The sequence below is a fragment of the Ochotona curzoniae genome, unplaced genomic scaffold (assembly GCF_017591425.1).
Source record: "Ochotona curzoniae isolate NIBS_2020 unplaced genomic scaffold, NIBS_Ocur_1.0 contig_4792, whole genome shotgun sequence".
Lineage (NCBI taxonomy): Eukaryota > Metazoa > Chordata > Mammalia > Lagomorpha > Ochotonidae > Ochotona > Ochotona curzoniae.
This window is the reverse complement of record NW_024466389.1, coordinates 4,888,480-4,910,231: the sequence shown is the minus strand read 5'-3', so window position 1 is coordinate 4,910,231 and position 21,752 is coordinate 4,888,480. Positions and strand designations below refer to the sequence as shown.

The 21,752-nt window shown below is 55.3% G+C and overlaps 1 protein-coding gene across 1 annotated transcript in view; it reads left to right on the top strand.

The window, feature by feature from the left end:
• The first annotated feature begins 4,222 nt into the window (after nucleotides 1–4,222).
• The window catches only part of CLSTN1 (calsyntenin 1), a 51,559-nt gene continuing 34,029 nt past the window's right edge, over nucleotides 4,223–21,752 (top strand). The window contains exon 1 of the mRNA XM_040987872.1: nucleotides 4,223–4,368. Within this exon, the coding sequence (XP_040843806.1) occupies nucleotides 4,275–4,368 (94 nt within the window). The 5' untranslated portion in view covers nucleotides 4,223–4,274. The remainder of the gene's footprint in view (nucleotides 4,369–21,752) is intronic.

Here is a 21,752-nt window from a genome sequence, read left to right as displayed (position 1 = left end):
CTCTGACCTTCAAAGAAATCAATCTTTTTTTTTTTTTTTAAAGCCGCTGCAGCATGGGCCAAAGGAGAACTACACAGCTAAGAAAAGGCAGGGACCCATGTCTGCTTGCTGCCGGGGCACCTTCTCCAGAATGCAACAAGTATGATTTGCTGCTTTGAGTCTAAGAAAGGGAACAGAGGGCCTGGCATGATAGCTTAGCAGCTTAAGTCCTCACTTTGCACATGCTGGGTTCCCATATGAGTGCTGGTTCTAATCCTGGCAGCCCTGCTTCCCATCCAGCTCCCTGCTTGTGGCCTGGGAAAGCAGTCAAGGACGGCCCAAAGCCTTGGGACCCTGCACCTGTGTAGGAGACCCGGAGGAAGCTCCTGGCTTCTGGCTTCGGATTGGCTCAGTTCTGGCCATTGTGGCCGCTGGGGAGTGAGCCAATGGACGGAAGATCTTCCTCTCTGTCTCTCTTCTCTGTGTATCTGACTTTCCAAAATAAATAAATAACTGTTAAAAAAAAAAAAAGGGAAGAGAACATTGTCTACAAGTATGAGCTTGCCTTTAGACAAACACCCCATGGAAAGCTGAGGCAGACAGACACGGGGGTGGGGAGGAGGACCTCGAACGGGAGGAGGAAGGGAGGGAGTTAGGGTTTTCTGAACATCTTGCTTTCCAGATAAAGTCTGGCACAACTTATATAACTGGAGGACACAATTAAACTTTAGAAAGAGGAGGGAAACTGGTAGGCATGGGTTGGAGCCCAGGTGTGTCCAGTCAGGGTCCTTGCTCCTCGGCCAAGCTTTGGCTCTGATTAATTACCCACCTACTCCCCTTTTTAAAGACTTATTGATTTTTTTTTTATTTGAAAGGCAGATTTTTATAGAGCAAAGGAGAGACAGAGAGATCTCCAATCTGCTGGTTCACTTCCCAAATGGCTGCAACAGCCAGAGCTGAGCCGATCTGAAGGTAGGAGGTTGAAGCTTTTTCTGGGTTTCCCACGTAAGCGCAGGGGCCCAAGGCCTTGCATAATCTTTCCAAGTTTTCCCAGGCCATTAGCAGGGAACTGGATCAGATGTAGCAGAGCCGGGGCTCGGGCCAGTGCCCACATCAGATACTGGCATCACAGACGGTGGCTTTGCTCGCTGTGCCACAGCACAGCCCCTAATTATGCCTTCTAACGGAAAGGAAGTGACCCTGCCCAGTCACTAGAAGGTCGAGTGGGGCCACACCTCCCACCAGTTGGGGTTGCAGGGGTCTGTGAGGTTGGTCCTGGCAGCTGCCCGGCTTTGTGATCAGATTTCTTGAAGATTCTGGCCTTGGCACAGCCTTCTGAGGTGTGCAGCAGGCTTGCTGAGAGCTGGGGAGTCTGGGTGGCTGGGGTGGGAGGGTGCGTATCTTCACAGACGGGGAGAGGCACCCTTTGGGGTTCAGACACACACGAGATGGAATCCCAGCAGTCCTACTTTCTAGCAATGCATTTGAGCAGATCTGATGTTTGCCTCAGCTGTGAGACATGTACAAGGAAAGTTGCCCCCACTGCTGGCTCCTGGATGCTGTAGGGCTCTACCCATTGTGGCCAAGAGCTTCATCCAGGGCTCAGGAGGCACAACTCCTCCAACACCTGCCCTGTGTCCTCCCCACCTGCTGGCTCCAGTGCTCCCGTGGTCTCTGGAAGTTCAAATTTCCCTTGCCCAGCTCACAAAGCTGCCGCCTCCTGGCAAGGGATGGGCATGGGTGATGCCCCACTCGCACTGTCCCCTTTGCACTGGACACTGCTGCCGTGTTAGTGGCTTGTTCAGCGGGGATCAGCCCTGCCTCTCTGCCAACCATTGCCTCTGTCCCCCTTGATGCCCACTCCAGGGCCACTTTGAAGATTAACCCCAACAAGTGCCAGCATGGCCGGGGCCATGGCTGAGCCTGGTAGCTGTACCCACTCTCAGCCCGCCAGGGTGCCCACAGTATACCAGCCACCTGTCTTCTGCCCCACCTGTCTTGGGCCCTTCTTGTCTCTTTGTTTCTTTAAGGGACGGGGCTGCGAGGGTGAGGAGAGGCGGATTGGGATTGCAGGCACTGAAGAGCTTTTGTTTGTGTTTTTAACGGAACTGAATTCATTACATCTTCCCTTCAGCGCCAGCCTCCTGATCCCAGAGGTGGTTTGGAGATTCTGCTGTTCTGATTTAATGTTTTGTAAATCGCAGAGGTGCCTGGGGAACCTTCCAGATCCAGCAGTATCCTCTGCGGTGTCGGCTCGGTAATCATGAGAAAGCCCTCACCTAACAATTCATTCGGTTCATCACTGAGCTTCGCCAAGTACCTGCTGTGCGCTCTCGGCCAGGAACTTAGTCCCACCCCGTGTTTTGATAGAGTGCTTTTGTATCATTGGGATGTGTATACCAGGCTGGGGAGGCACCTTAATTGCATCATTGAATTCTCTCCACTCTGGGCAGTGGGTGTTGAAACCTAGGGCACTCCCGAGGCCTTTGGTGACAGGTGAGGGAACCCAGTTTCGAGGCAGCTGTAGGAATTCTTCTGACCAGATTTGGGGGTGTTGGAGCACAGGCTTTTATTCCATTTCACAGGTGTTGAAGGAGCTGCAGACAGTTCCCTGACTTGTCCAAGGTCGTTTTGCACAGTGGGAGCCACAAGTCCAGCCCAGTGCCATCTGACTGTGCCATCTGGGTCCTTGCTGTTAGGACACAGAAGGGAGGAGCACTGCTGACAAAGCCCCCACTGTCTGGTTAGAGCAGGTGAGAAGAGGCTGTGGAAGGAGGACACACCCCGAGGCTGCAGGCAGGCTCGCGAGGATGTGCTGGGAGATGGTGCCCTGGCAGGAAGACAGAGCCCACCTCTTGTGCCCAGGGGCCAGCTGGCAGGGAACCTCAAGGCCTGGGAGGGTGGACCTCAAAGCCTTGGCTGCAGGGAGTGGTGAGTGGGCAGGGACCTCGGGAGGGGTACAGCTTGGGGCCACTGGTCCTACTCAACCCAGGGGGACAGTCAGGGGAGGGGAGACTCTGCCAGGTAGGGGGAAGAGGGTGTTTGTCCTGAGGGGTCCAGCCCAGCCATTCTCTGCCTTCCAGTTGCCAGCAGGATCAATCCCAAGACCCTCAACTGTCCCTGTGACCTGGTCCCCACACAGACCCCTGTGACCCAGGCTCCTCACCTGACCCCACGCGCTGCCTGCCCTCCCCAGCCCCAGCCCAGCTGGCTCCCACACAGCCCCACCCGCGCCCCCACTGCAGCAGGCCTGTCTGGGAGAAGCTGGCCCCCAGCCCCATGGGCAGTCCTTCCAGCCACAGTCACGAAGCTGGAGGCCTTCGGTGGGGAAGGGCTGCTGCTCTCTTTCTGGTCTTCAGGTGGTCCTTGCTCCTTTGCGACTCAGTTTCCTCGCTGCCGAGTGAAGCCCCCAGTGCTGCCCAACACCCAGGGCCTGTGCACTGACGCTCCAGTGCTTTTCTCTAGGGTGGGTCTGCCCCAGGTACCCGGCTGCGGGGAGGTGGGTCGCAGGAAGAGGGAAGGACTGCACAGGTCCCTGGGGGACACCCTGGGCCTGCTCGGTTTGTCGCATGGTGTGAAAGTCAAGCAGATCCAACAGGCACACAAGCCACCTTCAAAGGCCCCGGCAGATTCCCTGGGGACGCGCACCTCCTCCCCCACCCCCATAGCGTGGCAAGCCAAGGCCGTACCGGCAGGTGCCTCAGCTGCTTGCACACCTTTCACTATCCTGGCGGGCCCGCGGAGGCACCTTCCCTTGGGAGATCTGCGCTCCGCGGGGGTGCAGGCTGGAAGAAAGCCCAAGTTCTTGACGCCCCCAGGTCCGGTGCGCCTGGTGTCACGAGCCCACGGGCGCCCGTGGGTAGAGTGTCCTGGGTCTGCGGCCCGGGCCGGGGGTGCGGTCCCCCCAGGCCCCTCCAGGCCCTTCCCCGCCGCCGGGAGCCACCCCGCGCGCGCACATCCCCGCCCCTCCCCGCCGGCCCGCGCGCGCGCCCGCCGTCGCTCCCCTCCCCGCCCCGCCCGTCGCCACCCCGCCCCCGGCCGGGTACCCTCGCCGGACCCGAGAGAGAGCGCCGCCGCCATCTTAGTCGCCGCCGCAGCCTCCAGCGAGGCGCTGCCGCGAGCAGAGGAGGCGCCCGCGGCCGAGCGCGCGGCCCCAGCGTCACGGCGGCCGCGGCGGCGGCTCCTGCCCGCACCCCGGTGCCCGCCGCTCCCGCCACAGCCCCGCTCGGCGTCCCCGCGCGCCTCCCTGCCGCTCCCGCGTCGGGCGCCGGCCGCGGCTGCCGGGAGCCCGAGCGATGCTGCGCCGCCGCCCTGCGCTCGCCCTGGCCCCGGCCGCCCGGCTGCTGCTGGCCGGGCTGCTGTGCGGCGGCGGCGTCTGGGCCTCGCGAGGTAAGCGGGGGACCGGGGTTCTGAGAGGGAGGGAGCCCGGGCGCGGCTCCTGGGCCTTGGGCTCGAGGGCCTCGGGGTGCAGGCCCTCTTCCCTAGGGCCCCCCGGGGGTGGGGCGCACGCCCGGCTTGCGGGGCTTACATAAGAGCCGGCACCCCCGCATTCTCCCTGGACGCCCCCGCGCCTCCCCGAAGTGGTCCCTGAGATGGCCCTCTGTTTCCCCAATGCCCGAAGGCAGAAACTTCTCTCCCGCCTCCCACCCCTGCACCCCCAGGTGCGAGCGGGGCGGGGGCTGCGGACGCGCTGCCACCTGGCGCGCCGGCGTCCGCGGCTGCCGCGGGTTCCCAGGCGGCGAAGGTGGGCGCGCGAGGCTTCGGTGGGCACCGCGGCCACCGGGAGCCCCTCGGACGCCTGGGCTCCGCGGGTGCAAAATCAGTGCGAAATCACCTTGCGTTTAGGCGGCAAGCAGTGATTCTTGGGGGTTGGGGAAAGATCAGTGATGCTGTGTGGTTTTGAACCTGCACGCGGTTAACCTTTTTTTTTTTTTTTGAAATGTTGCGTGGGCTCGGCTGCTGCCTAGTCTTGCCCGTGGAAAGCTTACGCATTGCAGAGGTTCGCTTCTCCGCTCCGCGGATCCCGAAGCCGAAAACCTTGGCCTCGGCCTCTCTTGGAGCGAGCTGATCCAGGTGCCTGCCACGGCAAACCTGAACCTGCTCGGATTTTTCTGTCAAGGGTTTTAAGGAGGAGGATTGATGGGTGCCCAGCGGCCTTGGGAGGGTCTCCGTGCTGGACGCATTTAAGCCCCCACTGGGCAGGGCTCGCGGAGGGGGAAGCCTGGTGTCCTCAAGTTGGAGGGCAGGGAGGCGATGTGGCTTTTGTTCCTGTCTGAGGTTTGATTGCTAGCATTCAGAGCTCGGCCACGAAGTGTCTGGCCGCGGCGCTCTCCCTTGCATTTTGGAAAAGTTCTGTCGAACTTGCGGTGTTCCTGCCGCATGTGGGGTGGGGGTCTCCAGGTTCTGCTGGGGAAAACTCACATGTCTTAAAAATATGTGCGTGGGTTAGAGATTTGGGGGCTCATTCAGGATCTTGCCAAGAACATCTCGTTAGAATTGGGGTTTTTCCTGCTTGCCGGTTCCCTTAGTCCCTGTGTGAGGATTTTGACTAGTGATCATGAGACAGCATAAATGTGCACGACTGAACGCCTTAATTGTGGGGATCCGGCAGAAGGCTCACGTGACAGCGTGTTGTCGTGTGCTCGGATGTGCCGAGCCTTCCTTGGTACAGGTGTAGTACCTCAGTACTTGGAAATAAAGCTGTCTTCAGCCTGAACTCACTGGCGTCCTTGGATTTTTCACGAAGACTGCATCAAACGCTACTATTTTGAAATACTGCTATTGTGTTTTCGCCGTAAAGGGGCGATTTGTGGAGCGGTTTTCAAGGGCGATCCTTACAGCTAGCGCCTGCGGCTTCTCTGGCCACTGTGGGGACCATGGGCCCTGTTTGCTGTTCCCACGTCTGACCTGGATGAGCAGGGTGAAGAGCCTGTGTGAACCATGGCAGAGAATGGTAGCTGTAGTTCTCCCAAAGCTGGGAAAGCAGTCAGGTGACCTGCAGTACCAGAAGGACTAGACTCCTGCAGGGTTGTAGCTGTCGGGGCCTGCTTCTCCCTGGGCGGGCATTGGGAAACCTCGCCCGGAAGCGGACAAGGGAACAGAGCCTCGGAGGAAGCTTCCAGGGGTCCAGAGGCACACAGGGAAGTGTCACATCACTGTTACTTTTCCTTTCTTGGGAGGGCTGTCCTCCCCTTGTGGTTTGAAATGTCATCCCTCTCCCAAACCTCGGAATCGCCTTGCCCTGCTTCTGCTCTTCTCTCACCCACATCCTGGTTAGGATCGGCCTTCCTAGACAAACATTGTTGCAGCAGAATGTATGGCCCTGGAGGGCCGGGAGGGGGGGGTTGTTGGTGCCTATGCCCCATCGGTACCCAGAGCTTGCCATGCAATTGAGGGACCGGCCACAGCGTATTCCAGCGTGGGGCGGGTGTGGGGGTGAGTGGTCATGTTCACCCGGCAGGTGAAGGTCGGGCACCACAGCACGGAACCTCTCGGGCCTCAGTTGTGACACAGCTGTTGCTTCTACCTGGCGGGGCTGGTGATGCCCCCTGTGATTGGAGCCCTGCCACTCGGGGGCAAACTGGAGTGAGGTCCCAGGTTTTTGCCTGGCCAGCCCTTGCTGTCATGGGCGTCTGAGGAGTGAAACCGGGAGATGGGAGAGCTTGCTTTAGCTCTCCGCCTTTCAGATAGAAATAAATGTAGCGAGGAACCTGAGTTTTGTTAACATTTTAGGAACTGAAAAACAGAGGATTGAGTTGCTTTTGTTAACTGCTTCAGAGCAGTTGGACATCATGGAAGAGTGGGTCACGCAGGGAATCACGGGAAAATGGCTGGCAGGCTGTGTGTGGTGGAGGTCTGGGTCATCACTTCGAGTTTCTGGGTTTTGGTTTGGTAGGGGTTGCTGGAAGAAATCTTGTGACTTCATTGAAATTGAAAATGTGAGCCTGCTCTAAAAATTCAGATTTTGGTCAGGCTTCAGGACTGTTGGGTCCAGGATTGGTGGAAGTGTAACGAGCGTCATGTCCTTGCACTGGTTCGTGACCCCCTCTGAGGTGACATTGGGATGTCACAGTGAGAGGCCCAGGTCCCCCAGCTTGCCACCTCCTAGGAGTGAGATGTTGCAAGTTTATTTTTGCTCATTTAGCTTTAGGATGTGATGAGATAGACTGAACATCCTCCCAAGATCTGTTGCCACGGCATTTTTGTTGTTAAAGGTTCTTGGCAAAGATTGAGCTACCTCAAAGTAGCCGAGTTTAGAACCTGCCAGAAGCCTGCACAGCCGGCTGGAGGCTCCCCGAGGGAGAGGCGCGGGCGGTGGCACTGGCTGGGACGGCCCCTGCTTTCCTTGATCACCTTTTTGGTCAGGCATGAATGGTAACCCATCAGCCATCTGGAGCAGCCTCACTCTCCTGTAATAAGAGCAGCTACTGAACCCTTTGCTTTTTAAACTGGCCTTGAGCTCAACTTTCACTGATTGTTTAGGGCAAAAGATTACCTTTTTTTTTTTGAGGCCAGGATTGTGGCACAGTGGGTCAGTCCACTGGCTGGCGTGTTCCAGCTGCTCTAATTTCAACTCACTGCTGAGGTGCCTGAGAAGGCAGTGGGTGATGACTTGAGTACTGCGGGAGACTTGGACAATGCCAGCCTTTCCTTTTCTCTCTTTTAAAATTTATTTTTAAAATTTATTGGAAAGTCAGATTTACAGAGAGAAGGAGAGACCAAGAGAGAAAGATATTCCATCTGCTGGTTCACTCTCCAAATGGCCTCAGTGACTGAAGCTGAGCTGATCTGATCTGAAGCCAGGAGCTAGGGGCTTCTTCCTGGTCTACCACCCAGCTGCAGAGTCCCAAGGCTTTTGGCCGGCCTCTGCTACTTTCCCAGGTAACAGGTAGGGAGCTGGATGGGCAGCTGAGCACCCAGGACACAAACTATTGCCCATATTGGATACCAGCAGTGGGAGGTGGAGCATTAGTCAATTTAGGCTTTTCTCTTTTCTGGTTTCTTTTCTTAAAGGATTATTGGAATGGCAGAGCAACAGAAATGGTGGAAAGGAGACCAATACCTCTATTGGTTCATCCCCCAGATGACTATAGCAGCTGGAGCATATGTGCAGTGGGCTAGGTGCTCCCTGAGCGGTGGGCTGGGTGTTCCCTTAACTGTGGGCTGGGTGCTCCCTGAGCGGTGGGCAGGGTACTCCCTGAGCAGTGGGCTGGGTGTTCCCTGAACTGTGGGCTGGGTGTTCCCTGAGTGGTGGGCTGGGTGCTCCCTGAGCGGTGGGCTGGGTGCTCCCTGAGCAGTGAGCTAGGTGCTCCCTGAACTGTGGGCTGGATACTCCCTGAGCTGGTTCTAGGTGCTCCCTGAGCGGTGGACTGGGTGCTCCCTGAGCTGGTTCTAGGTGCTCCCTGAGCGGTGGGCTGGATGCTTCCTGAGCAGTGGGTTGGGTGTTCCTTGAGCTGATTCTAGGTGCTCCCTGAGCAGTGGGCTGGGTGCTCCTTGAACTGTGTCTGGGAGGGTTTTTGGAGGTTTTTTATGGAGGTTCTGCACAGGTGATGTCACCAATTGCTAGTGCCCTGAAGTCCTTGTCCGTGCCCTGCAGTTGTCACCCTGGCATCCCTTCCTGGTCTCTGCCGACCCAGCCCCGTCCTGAGGCTGCCGGAGAGGCCGCCAGCCACCAGTCACTTCCTGGATACACACAAGATGACTTATGGCTCGGGGAGTCCAGGTAATGCCAGAAAGCAGGACAAGGGGCAGAGCTGTATGTGACACCATCACAGCCCCTGGAAATGACCACGTGCCATTCCAAAGTGTCCTGTCTTCGACCTAAATGTTTGACCCTCAGAGTCTCCAGGTGGTTTTAGAATAAAGGAGCATCTAAAAAAATCGCTTCAAGGATGAGAGAGAGCTCGTGGCAAATGCCTGCTGGGTTTTCAGCACATGACATTCACTTTACTGATTCCAAATTCACTTTGAAGACATAGTGCTAAGCGTTTCAGGTAGTGATTGAAGACTGATTAAATAAAGAACAGTTAGTCAAGGAACAAATTTAAAAGAAACAGACTGAACAATATACTTTCTAACAAAGCACACTTTTTAGTCACTTATCACCAAAAAAACGTGTTGAGGAAGTGATGCCACTTTCCAAGGTAGCTGCAGGTTTTAGAAAGGCAGCCCCTTTCAGGCAGGTTCAGTGCTGCCCTGGAACCTGGAGGCCACTTCTGCCCGGGTCTAACGGGGGTCCCCGCCCAGGGCACAGCCCCAGCTGCAGAGGGTGACAGCTCAGCCTCGGACTGGGACCAGCAAACAGGGTCTGCAGGGCCCACGGTGAAGAGATGGCCCTGGGCCTAGTCGGAGTGGGCAAGACAGCTGCAGGACGGGTGTAGCGCCCAGGACAGGCGGCTCGGGGCAGGTTCGGAGGAAGGCCACCAGGAGAGCTGCTGGGCGAGCCAGTCAGTGCCTTGTGCTGGGGACAGCCAGTGACGGACACAGGAGAAGAAAGTCCGCAGGAAAGGCCACCTGAGTAGAGGAGACCGGTGGCCCAAGTCTCCCTCCACGCCCGCTGCCTGGGTGGTCATGACGCAGGTGACCCTGGAAAGAAAGGAAAGTGGCTGGGGAGAGTGCCCGCCTGGCGGCCAGCAGCACAACTCAGCAGGTTCAGTCACTGGTGACGCTGGCCTTGTCGTCAGAGCCTGGGCTCCCGCCCTGCTGCTGCTTTGGCTCCTGGGAAGGCAGTGGTCAGTCGGCGTCCATGTGCCCTGTTGGAGTACCAGAGTTCTCTCCATGGCCGTGGCTCCCAACCCGGACGTCCTGTCCCAGGAGGCAGCAGTGGGTGGGTCTGGGTGAACTGCTGCTGTCCTGGTGGGAGACCGGGGTGGAGCTCCCAGCTCTGCCTCCACCTGCATGTGTGACCATCTGGGGAGCCAGCCAAGCACCCACTCTCAGAAACTGCAAACCAAAGCAGAAAACCTTGACTAATTGATGCCAGTTTCCCATTGGTAACAGGGATGACAGAAATCATTACTTCCCGGATAACTCCTAATCCCTTTTTCTCCCATGCATGTTAGGCATTTGTCAGAGTTGCTGTTAGGTTGCGAAGCACACTGACTGGAATTCCTTTTTTTTTTTTTTCTGTAGATCTTACTACTACTGGGCTGAGGATATAAAAATGATGGGACATCTAGCAGGTGACCCACAGCTGTTCTCAGTATTAATTTTTTTAAAAAAATATATTTGTTTTTTTTTATTGGAAAGGCAGATATACAGAGAGGAGGAGAGGCAGAGAGGAAGATCTTCCACCCAATGATTCGTTCCTCAGGTGGCCACAATGACCGGAACTGAGCTGATCCAAAGCCTGGAGACAAGAGGCTCCTCTGGGTCTCCCATGTGGGTGCAGGGTCCCAAGGCTTTGGGCCGTCCTCGACTGCTTTCCCAGGCCACAAGCCGGGAGCTGGATGGGAAATGGAGCAGCTGGGATTAGAACTGGCGTCCATGGGATCTTGGTACGTGCAAGGCAAGGACTTTAGCTGCTGGGCTATCATGCCAGGCCCTGTCTTTAATTTTTTTTTTTTAACAGTAGTCTCTCATTTATTATTATTTTTTCATTGGAAAGGTGGATATACAGAGAGGAGAGACAGAGAGGAAGATCTTCTGTCCGATGATTCACTCCCCAAGTGAGCGCAACAGCCGATGCTATGCCAATCTGAAGCCAGGAGCCTCTTCCGGGTCTCCCACGCGGGCGCAGGGTCCCAAAGCTTTGGGCCGTCCTCAATTGCTTTCCCGGGCCACAGGCAGGGAGCTGGAAGGGAAGCGGGGCTGCCGGGATTAGAACGGGCGCCCATATGGGATCCCGGGCGTGCAAGGCGAGGACCTTAACAACTTGCGCCACTGCGCCGGGCCCTGTCTTTAATTTTTAAAAAAGGTTTATTTGTCAGGCCAGGTCTGATAGCGTGGCGGTTAAAGTCCTTGACCGCACCAGGATCCCATATAGGTACCAGTTCTAATCCCAGCAGCCCCGCTTCCCATCCAGCTCCCTGCCTGTAGCTGGGAAAGCAGTTGAGGACAGCCCAAGGCTTCAGGACTCTGCAACCTGCATGGGAGACCTGGAGGGTCAGCACTGGCCATTGCGGTCACTTGTGTAGTAAACCATCGGATGGAAGATCTTCCTCTCTGTGTATCTGCCTTTCCAATAAAAGTAAATAAATCTTTAAAAAAAAAAAAGGTTTATTTGTTTATATTGGGAAGGCAGATACTCAGAAGGGGAGACAGATCCGTCTGCTGGTTCACTCCCACAAGTGGCTTCAATAGCTGGTGCTGAGCCGATCCAAAGACAGGATCTAGGAACTACTTCCGGGTCACCAAACACAAGTGCAGGGTTTGATCCTCTGCTGCATTCTCAGGCTCTAAGCAGGGAGCTGGATGGGAAGTGGAGCAGCCCAGACAAGAATGGCGCCCGTATGGGATATAGGTGCTTGCAGGCAAGGGATTAACCAGTTAAACCATCATGCCAGCCCTATTTCTTTTAATTTTTTAGAAAAAAAAAATTTTTGTTTTAAGAGTAGAGGGGGAGAGAAATCTTCCGCCCAGTGATTCACTACCTAAATGGTTGTAATGATGGGCTGGTCTGGGCCGCAGCCGGGATCTCTGTCCCCAAGTACTTGGACCATCTTCTGCCACCTTCCCGGGTGCATCAGTGGAGAGCTGGATCACCCAGGACCTGAGCCAGCACCCCAACGTGGGGTGCCAGCATTGCAGGCTGTGGCTCAGCTTGTGTGCCATGACACGGGTCCCTGTTCTGAGTTCTGGGCCTTCCATTTCTCACTAATGCTGGACAGGTGGGATCTGGGTCACCAGGCCCCGAGTTCTGTGGACGCGACCTTGGCCCCTTGTTCATTACACACGAGTGACACATTCTCTTTCGGCTGGGCTTCAGAAAGCCCATGGCGGGTGGACGAGACCGTCTTGCTTGGCTGAGCATCACTGATACTCATCGTGAAAGCTGATATTGTGAAACCTTTTCGCTGGAACATGTGCCCAACATCTGCCACCGGGATCACTTTATCATTCCACCTCTGATGGCCTTTTACGTTAAAAAAAGAAGAAAAAGGGGGTTTATTTATTTGGAAGCGTTACAGAGAGGCAGAGAGAGACCGAGAGACTCTGCATGTACTGCTGCACTGCCTGGGAGGCTGGGGGCTGGGAACATCGCCTCCCAGCGTGGGCCCAGGCGCTCGGACTGTCCTCCACTGCTTTTATTCAAGTGCGTCATCGAGGAGCTGGGTCAGAAATGGTGCAGCCGGGACACGAACCAGTGTCCATCTGGGCTGCTAGCATGGCAGGTGCAGGCTTTTACCTCTATGCCGCAATACCAGCCTCAACATTTTGAAAGGGTGTTGTGTGACTCGGTGCAATATTTTAACAGATAACCACAGTGAAGAGCAGGCTAGCCGGGTCACCAGCTCCTCCTTTTCCTTATCTTTGATTGGGTCTCCTGCCCATCTCTGCCTGTCCTTTACACAGATGGCACCGGGCTGCTGTGAGCTGTCGTCACCCAAGGCTGTGGCTCGCTGGCTGGTAGGCAGGCTGTGGTGCCCGCCTCTGGTACCCTCAGTGCTGACCACATGTTAATACGTACTGGAATGCGGTTTAGAGTGGTCACTCACGCCTCAGCCTATGAAATGTGTTTGCTTATTCAACTGGTAGTCTGTGAACCCCATTTTTTTTCTCTAGAAGAATTCTATCTTTAAAAGGTTTTGAGTTTATTATTGTTATTTTTAGCACAGCTTAAGAAAAGCCACGGCAGAAGAGTCCGGGTTGTGTCCTTGTTGCCTTCTGTTGTGGGAGCCCTGGGCATGTTGGGGTTCCTGGAGGACTGGGCTGGGACTGCCAACATGAGGAGGTGTTAAAAGTCACGTTGGTCTTCCATGTGCATTGCGGAGGTCAGTGAGGACGGAGAAGGGCACTTGGCCACGACCAGAGGCCAGTCATGTTGTTCGGGAGATCAGGGGGTGGGCAGAGCTGGATCGGGCAGACCCCGGTTGCCGGGGGAGCCCATGCTGGTTGGATGCTGTCTGGCGTGGCAGCCCCTTGACTTAGGCTATGGGCACCTTTGCTGGCTGGTGGGGACCTAGGGGAGGCACGGCAGGCTTCTTGGGGTGAAGAGGGAAAGTGGGCGAGGACTGGGGCCAGGGCCATCTGGCTGTGAGCCTCAGGCCTGCTTCTCAGAGCCCCAGCTGCCTGAGCCTCGGGCGGGCTGCGGAGCCAGCTCTGCCGGTAGGACCCCTGGGGCCGCTGTGCTCTGGGCTCACGGAGGAGCTCCAGGAGTGGTGGCTGTCCTTTTCTGTTAGCTGTTTCAGTGCTGTGCCGGAGGCGGCTCTGGGGGATTGTTAGGCCTTCCAGGCTCTGCACGGGCTGAGAGGGACCCCGGAGGGAGAGGGCACGAGGGTGGGGCTGGGTGCCCTGAGTGATGGGGTGCTGAGCCAAGGAGGGCAAGGGGCCCGTCCTTTCCCCATTCCCTCTCGGGCTCTCTGGGTGGAGAGGCCGGGCAGGGGCAGGTGCCTACCCCATGGGAGCTATGTGGCTGGTGGTTCCTCCTCTGGGAGTCCTGCAGGTTGAAGGGGTTGGTCAGGTGCCCTTCGTGGTTTTACCCAGTAATTTCAGAATTGCTCTTGAATCCTGTTCTTTGGATTTTGCAAGTACCTAAATCTGTATGATCTACACTTTCATAAAGATATGTCACCAAAATAAGAATAGTGTAACTGTGAAGTACCTTTATGTTTTAGATTTACTTGCTTGAAAGGCAGAGGGGAGGGGGGAGGGGAGGGCGTCTTTCATCCATATTCCTACAGCAGTCCGGTCTGGGTGAGGCCAAAGCCGGGAGCCATATGGGTGGCGAAATGCACTGCCTGCCAGACACATCAGCAGGGAGCCTGATTGGGAAGGGTAGCCAGCACTGAAGCCAGAGCTAGCCTGCCATGCCACCACGTCTGTCGCCCAGACATCTCTAGCTATGCTACATCCTGGTAGAGCAGGAGAGGGCGGCTCAGGTGGCCTGAAGTGAGGATCAGCTCTGAGGGTCCCTGGAGGCCTGGGCGGGTCTCAAAGCTGTCTCCCTAAAGGGTCTCCAGGATGGGTGTTGTAACTTGGTGTAAGAGGTCTGAGCAGCTCGTAAACAGGCCACTGCTACAGGACTCCTCCGAAGCGTTTGCGTGCTTGTGCGTGTGTGGGACTTGCCAAGCAGGGTACGCAGTCAGTGTCTGACCACATGCTTCAGGAGCTGCTTCTCCAGCAAGCCCCCTACACAGCCCTCTTACTGTAGCAAAGGAAAGTATGCCCCCGATAAAAGACTAGGTTGAAATGACCAAGGGCTGGCAGTTGGCAAAGCCGCATCACACACGGCCTGGGTTCGAGTCCTGGCTGTGCTTCCTGCCGATGGCACCCTTGGAGACGGCAGCTCAGTATCCCTGAGACCTGGACTGTGTTCTGAATGGAGGCCTGGCCCAGGCATCTAGGGTGGTGGACCAGTGGACAGATCTCCCCCTCCCTGTCTGTGCCAGTGCCTTAACGTACTGTTTGTTAAAGGCCATTTGTGTTAACATTTGTGGATGTCTTTCTAGTTGTTTTTTTTTTTTTGCCTGTGAATATTTATCTATATTTTTCCCCCAAAGATATGTATTTGTAAGGTAGGGTACAGAAGTAGAGGGAGGTTTTTTATTTTCTGGTTCACTCCCCAAATGACCACAACAGCCAGCACTAGACTGGGCTGCAGCCAGAAGCCAGGAGCTTCCTCCAGGTCTCCCATGTGAGTGACCCCTTACTGGAGGCTGGCGTCCAGTGTGGCATGTGGGCATCCTAAGCAGTAGGGTCCCCTGCTGCCCTGCAATGCACACCCCAAGGCATTCCCTATTGATAGTTATTCTGGGATCTGATTGAATTGTTCATTTAAAATAGCAAGAATAAGCTCATTACGTGGTGACGTAAAATAACATTGAACTTTTAAAAAATTTTTTTTGTTGTTTGAAGGGTAGACCCATGCAAACACTCAGGTCTCCCAACTTGTGGTTTTTCAAAAATGACCCAAGAGCTGGGTTTGGGCCAGGATGAGCCAGGGGTGTGGCATCCCCAGGGTGCTCGATCAGCAGAGAGCTGGCTGGGCAGTGGAGCTGGGACGCACCCAGCGCTCTGATGTGGCTGCGAGCGCATTAACCACTTGCTGAGGCCCCAGCTCATTAAAGAACACATTTTATTTATTTGTTTATTTATTTATTTTGTGATCATTTTATTTTGACAATCTTCACATAGTTGATTAATGCACAAAGGGTCAAGGGCTACAGGAAGTGGATAAGACCATTGTTTCCACATTATTATTATTATTTTGTTCTGTATTTGGGGTAAGGGGGAAGATACAGGGAGAAGCCCCACCCAGCCTCCTGCCCATCCCGGTCCCCCATGTGGGGTATGTTCTGAGGGTCCTGCTCAAGTGGTTTTGATAGTTCAGCAGTTCTGAATTGTTGCCAAGCTTGCCAACCAAGCACGATAAATCGTTCCAGAATCCATTGGCTGACACTGACTACCCTCTAGTCTCCATTTGCCCAGATTTTCACTGCCAACACATGACTGGGGCAGTTGATGGGCTTGTTCTGTCCTCCATCCTCTGTGTGGTACCAGAGGTCCTCTACAGGTTCCGATGGACTGCCATATCCTCCTGTGCACCTGGACATGCTGTCCACTGCTCCGACTGGGCCACTGAGGAGGCTCGGCTCTGACGCTTGCACTCCATGGTCAGACCAGGGAACCTGCAATGTATTTATTTATTTATGGTTAGGATTCTGAGTCCGGCAGTTTGATTGGGGAAATCCCCAAAGAAACTTTGTCTGAGGTGATCCTGTGGGGTCCCTTGTGTGTGCTTGCCAGTACAGGGTCCGGCACAGTTCATTGCCCCAATCACCTGGTTGCAATTGCTGGGTTGGTTCTGTTTCCACCCCTGTCTTTCACACGAACCAGTGGGTGTTGCAGTCCAGCCTGATTCTGCCCGCCACACACTCGGCCCTCTCATAAACCAGTGGGAGCTGCAACCTAGTCGGGGCAACCCACAATAACCCCCACCAGGCCTGCCCCCTGCCGCCCTGGTTCCCATGCTTGCCCATATGTACTACAGACAACATCTTTTTTTTTTAATGGAAATAACCATGTTTTCCAAAGCAGAAGGATCCTGTAGGAAGAAGAGGGGCATTGTTCACGCGTTTCCAGCATTCTGTTGTCTGGCTTGAGAGCGGCCGGCCAGGTCCTGCATTGTTCTGCGTTCTCTTGTCTGTTGAAGTGGATGGAGGAAATTCTGCCTCACGCAGGCCCACAGTCAAGGAAGAGGGCATCGTGACACTGTGAATGACAAGATGGCCGGGAGGACAAGGCCTCGGGGTGCTCAGACCACGCTATGCAGATCGGCTGCCCTCGGGATGTGGGCACCAGGGATGGCCACATGTGACCGGGCAGGGGCTCCAGTCGCTGGGTTCTCCTAGCTGAAGCAACATGGCAGGGTGTGTGAGTGAGTCACTTCTAAAGGAAGTCAGGATGAATCCACTTGCTACATGTGGTCCTGGCCCCGCCCTGCCCTCCTGGGGTCACACTCCCAGGCCCGGACATGCCGCCAGGGTGGGCACTGAGCATCTGTCCACCTGAGGTCAGCGTCATGTGAGCTGGAGGATTCGTTTTAAAGTTTATACTAAGGACACTTTAAAAATTATTCATTTCATTTGAAAGGCAGCTATTGAAATTTTGCATCTTCTGGTTCGCTTTGCAAATAACTGCAACATAAGGGGCTGGGCGCGTGTGAAGCCAGGGACCAGGAGCTCCATCTGGGTCTCCAGGTGGGTGATAGTGGGTCAAGCACTTGGGCCATCCTCTGCTGCCTTTCCAGGTGCATCAGCTGGACTGGAAGCGGAGCAGCCAGGACTCAAGCAGGCACCTCTCTGGGATGCCGGCGCTGCAGGGGACAGCTTAACCCACAGTGCCACAGTACCAGCCCCTTGGAGGAAGAAGGCGAGAATACGTGAAGAATACACATATAAGTGTCCAAATCTGGTTTATTTGGACTTATTCTTTGGGAGTATTCACTTTCTTGAATTTTCCACAAGATCTGAACGTCTTGGTACTTTAGTGAGATAAAAGAAATAAATCACGATTTAAAAAAATAAATTTCATTTTATTTGAAAGGCAGAGAGAAATCTTGGCTCCACTGTTCACTACCGGGGGTCCTTCCGTCCCGCGGAAGAAATCACCCGGCACTTGAGAGAGTCTCCAAGGCGCTTTATTCCGATCTTCCGTTGTGAACGTTATGTCCGTTATGTCCGTTACACTCCAGCCCTTCCCCCGCCAAGCCCCCCGCTTACCTGTCAAACTTGTCCAGTCAGCTTAAAGATCACCAAGGCACACCAATCAGGGCAAAGGGCCAATCACAGGGCAGGAAATGGTCAGTGCCCCCAGCAGTTCACACCCCACATGCCTGCAGTACTGAAGGCTGGGCCAGAGAGGAGCTGGCAGTGGACTCCATGTGCAGAGCCGCAGCCCGTGTGCGTGCACCGTCACCGTCGCACCCCTGGGCAGGCACCCGGAGGAAGCTGGGTGGGATGCAGAGAGCCTGGACTTGACCTCAAGCAGCGCAGTACAGGATGTACCTGTCCCGAGCTGCCTGTGCCCAGTCCCCTTCCCCCTCTCGCCCTGTTCAGCTCAGTTATTTAGGAGGTGTCTTGTTTTTGGTTTTGCTCAATTGCTGTACTTTCTGATACGTGAAATAGCTGACTTCATTGTGAAATGCTTTGTTAAATACCAGGATAATAAGCCTGTGCCCCTGTTCACTTTAGGTTTTTGAACATTCTTTGGGGGTTTCTGGCAGAATCTTCTTTTATGTTGGAAATGGGATGCATGGGCCTGTACTTGTAGGTGTCATCTTGTCAGGGGACAGTGGGGAGCTGGCCAGTGTTGCGTGGGTCCTGGGTCCCCAGTGGGCCTTTGAGTCTTATGAATTGTTTTTTTTTTTTTTAAGGTTTATTTATTTGAGAGCCTGACACGATGGCTCAGTGGCTAATCCTTGCTTTTCATGCACCGGGATCCTTTATGGGAACCAGTTCGTGTCCCAGCTGTTCAATTTCTAATCAGCTCCCTGGTTGTGGCCTGGGAAAGCAGTCGAGGTCGGCCTAAGCACCTGTGTAGCAGATCTGGGAAAAGCTCCTGGCTCCTGTCTTGGCTCAGCTTTGGCTGTTGCGGCCACTCCTCTCTGTCAATCTGCTTTTGCAATATAAATAAATACATCTTTCTTTTTAAAATGTATTTATTTGGAAGGTAGAGAGACACAGAAGGACCAAGGAGACAGAAGTCTTCGCCGTAAACTGGCTCAGAGCTGTTAGTGGCTGGTGCTGGGTCTGGCTGAAGCCCTGAGCCCAGCGCTCTCCCTCAGGGTGGCCCTCCTCCAGGGCCTCCCTGGCTCGTTGGCAGGGAGCTGGAGAGGAAGCAGAGCAACCGGCACGTGACCCAACACTCAGATACTGGGTGCCTTTGTTGCAGATGGCCACTTAACGCCCCCGTGCCTCAGTGCCAACCGCTTAAATCCTTTTTTAAATCTTCAAACTTAAGAAGAAGCCATTAGCAGAATTGAGCTTTGAGGCTGGAATTCTGGAAGTGGGAGGGGCGGGTGCTGAGCGCCAGCTGCGTGCAGTGTGGTTCAGGCTGTCCTGCCCCAGCCCTGGCTGCCAGAAGCTCCTGCTCTGTAAGGTGTGAGTCTGTTGTTGGTCCTTGTGTCCACGAGCCGGCCGCGTGCCGCGTGCCGCGTGCCGTCATCTCCCCCGGTGGACCCGATCTGTTGCTGTCAGGTCACAGTGGTGCTCTCCAGGCTCTTCACGTGCTGGACCGGAAGTTGCCACGTATTTTAAAATAGCCATTCAAGGGCATTTTATAAACTCCTGTGCTGAGCAGTCCCTGCCCCTGTCTGAGTCCAAAATGTCTGTTACCCCTGAGAAAAACCTCACACTCATGTTTTTAAAAAATTATTAGGGCACAGCATGGTAGTCTACTGGCTGAGGTCCTCGCCTTGCACACACCGGGATCCCGTATGGGCACCGGTTCTTATCCTGGTTGCTCCACTTCCCATCCAGCTTCCTGCTTGTGGCCTGGGAAAGCAGTCGAGGACGGCCCATCGCCTTGGGACCCTGTACCCATGTGAGAGATCTGGAGGAGGCTCCTGGCTCCTGGCTTCAGATTGGCTCAGCATGGCTGTTGCAGCCACTTGGGGAGTGAATCAGCAGGCGGAATATCTTTCTGTCTCTCTTCCTCTCTGTGTATCTGACTTTTTAATAAAAATAAATCTTTAAAAAATTCTTTCAAAATTAAAAAAATTTAATATTTACTTATTTTTGTTTGAAAGGCAGAGTTATTGTGAGAGAAGGAGAGAGAAAGATCTTGCTTCTGCTGATTTGCTCCCCACATGGCTGCAACTGCTTGAGCTGAGCCGGTCTGAAGTAAGGAACCAGGAGCTTCTTCCATGTCTTCCACATGGGTGCAGGGTCCCCAGGCTTTGGGCCGAGCTCAGCTGCTTTTCCAGGTCATGAACAGGGAGCTGGTTGGGAAGTGGAGCAGCCGGGATTTGAACTGGCACCCATATGGGATGTCAGTACCACAGGCAGAGGCGTAGTACACTGTACCATGGCACCAGCCCTTCAATTTATTACATAGCAGAGAAACGGATGGAGAGAGAGCTACCTGTTGGTTCACTCCACAAATGCCTACGTTAATCAGAGCTGTGCCAGGCCAAAGCCAGGAGCCTAGGACTGCTTCTGGGCGCCCCTCATGGCTGGCAGGCATGCTTGGGCCAACCTCCCAGGGCTGCACATTAGCAGGAAACTGGATTGTCAGCAGAGGGGCTGGGCATGGGTCCAGACACTCTGATGGGGGACGCGAGTGTAGACATCCCTCACGGCAAGATGGCTCCCCGTGCTGTTACCCACCCCCCTCTTGTCTCCCCCAGCCTCTGCCTTGGTCTCTGCAGTCACTTGTTCTGGGTGTTTCCTGTGAATGAGGTGACGTGTTGCGGGAGCTTGGCTGGCTACTGCATCTGGGCCATGCCCTGGTGTCGCCCGTGTCTGGAGGTCCATGCACCCGGGAGCCACAGTGTGTCTTCCCCTTTGGTGGCGTGGTGTGGAGACCCCAGGGTGTTGTTGCCTCATCAGCTGCTGCCCTGGCCCTCGAATCTATTTCCAGCTCTTTCTGCTGTTCTAGGAGCGGAACTTGGGGGCCAGTGGCCAGTCTGTGCTCCCACCTGCAGGGATGGTCCCTGTTCCTCCCCTGCCCGCATCACCCCCGTTCTGTCCACCCTTCTCTGTGCCACATAATTGGCATGCTCACTGCCAGCCTGCCTGGTTTCTTTCTTGAGCAGCTGGGATCCCTCCATGTGGCCTGGGCACCCCGACTTTTCCTTGTCCACCTGCTGGCGACTGGCCCCCGCCTTTGTAACCCTCACGGTTTGTTCTCGCACAGGTTTATGCCGTTTCTCCATCCTGTTTCCTCTTGCTGCTTGTGGCCCTCTGCTCCATTCTGTTGATCGCTTCTGAATCCTGACCCCACATTCTGTCTGGTCTTTGCAGCTTCCCGTTACGCTTAGGTCTGACCAGGTGGTTATAGAGAGTGAACCCAGGGGGAGGCCCTTTAAAGGGCTCACAGGGCTGTGCCTGGCTCTGCAAGGTTCTTGTCCTGTGGCTACCTGGGTGCAAGGTGGTCAGTTAAATGCGCTGCTGGCCCCCCATCTTTACTGGTGTCTAGTTCCTGGCTCAGCATCTCGTCCTTGGTCCCAGGCAGACGGCAGGTGTCGCTGCCCCTCCCAGCTCTTGTCTCAGAACCCATTTCCAGAGTTGGAGGAGGGTCCCCACACCCCCGCTGTCCCTGCAGAGATGACACCTGATGTAGTCACCCCTCCAGCTCAGTCCAGTTCCCCCTCTCAGCCTTCTCAGAGGACAAAGGTGGATAATGTTACCAGCTGCAGGTGACTTTCTAGTCCTGCCTGTTGATGGTTCCCCGAGGGCACTAGGTTGGCGCTAGGTTGCCAAGGCCCTCAGTGTCCCCTGGCCTGGAACTGAAAATGCGCAGCACCCGCGGGCCAAGCGCTCCCTTTGTGGTGTGGGGCCTGAGTTGCCCCCAGCGCCCTGGTTCTGTGTTCTGGTAGACATGGATGGACCTTCTGAGAGGTCCTGAGTCTGGGCACTTGAGCAGCTGCTCACCCTGTGCCCTGTGTTCCTTCAGCAGGAGCGCCCTGGGGAAGCTGCCGTCTTGCCGGCAGCCGTGCTGTAAGGTTGTGAAAGCGTGGGTGTGCCAGGACAGAGCCAGAGTTTTTCTGAGCAGCTTTCGTGGCACTCCCAGTTAGGGCGGCGCTTCTGGCGACAGCTGGAGAACCTGGCATCGAGAAGGGCGGTCAGCTGGTCTGGATACCGTGTGGCCTTTGTGAACTCTGTGTGTGTGTGTGTGTGCTGAAGTTGTCCATTGTGTGTGAAGGTCAGGAACCCAGGAAAGCACACTCATGCCCCCGGACTATTATGTTACGACTCAGGACAGCGCCCTGTCCTTTGTAGACTCTGGGCAAGAACGCAGAGGGCAGGCCAGGTCTGTGGCTGCTGATAACGTGGCCGAGTGGGAACTGCAGGGAAGTGCTGACTCGCATTGAGTGTTAGCCGACGGCCTGAGGTGTGCTGCCCACTCACTGGGATGTTTTGGAGGGCTCAGTGGTGCGTTTGTTCCTCTTA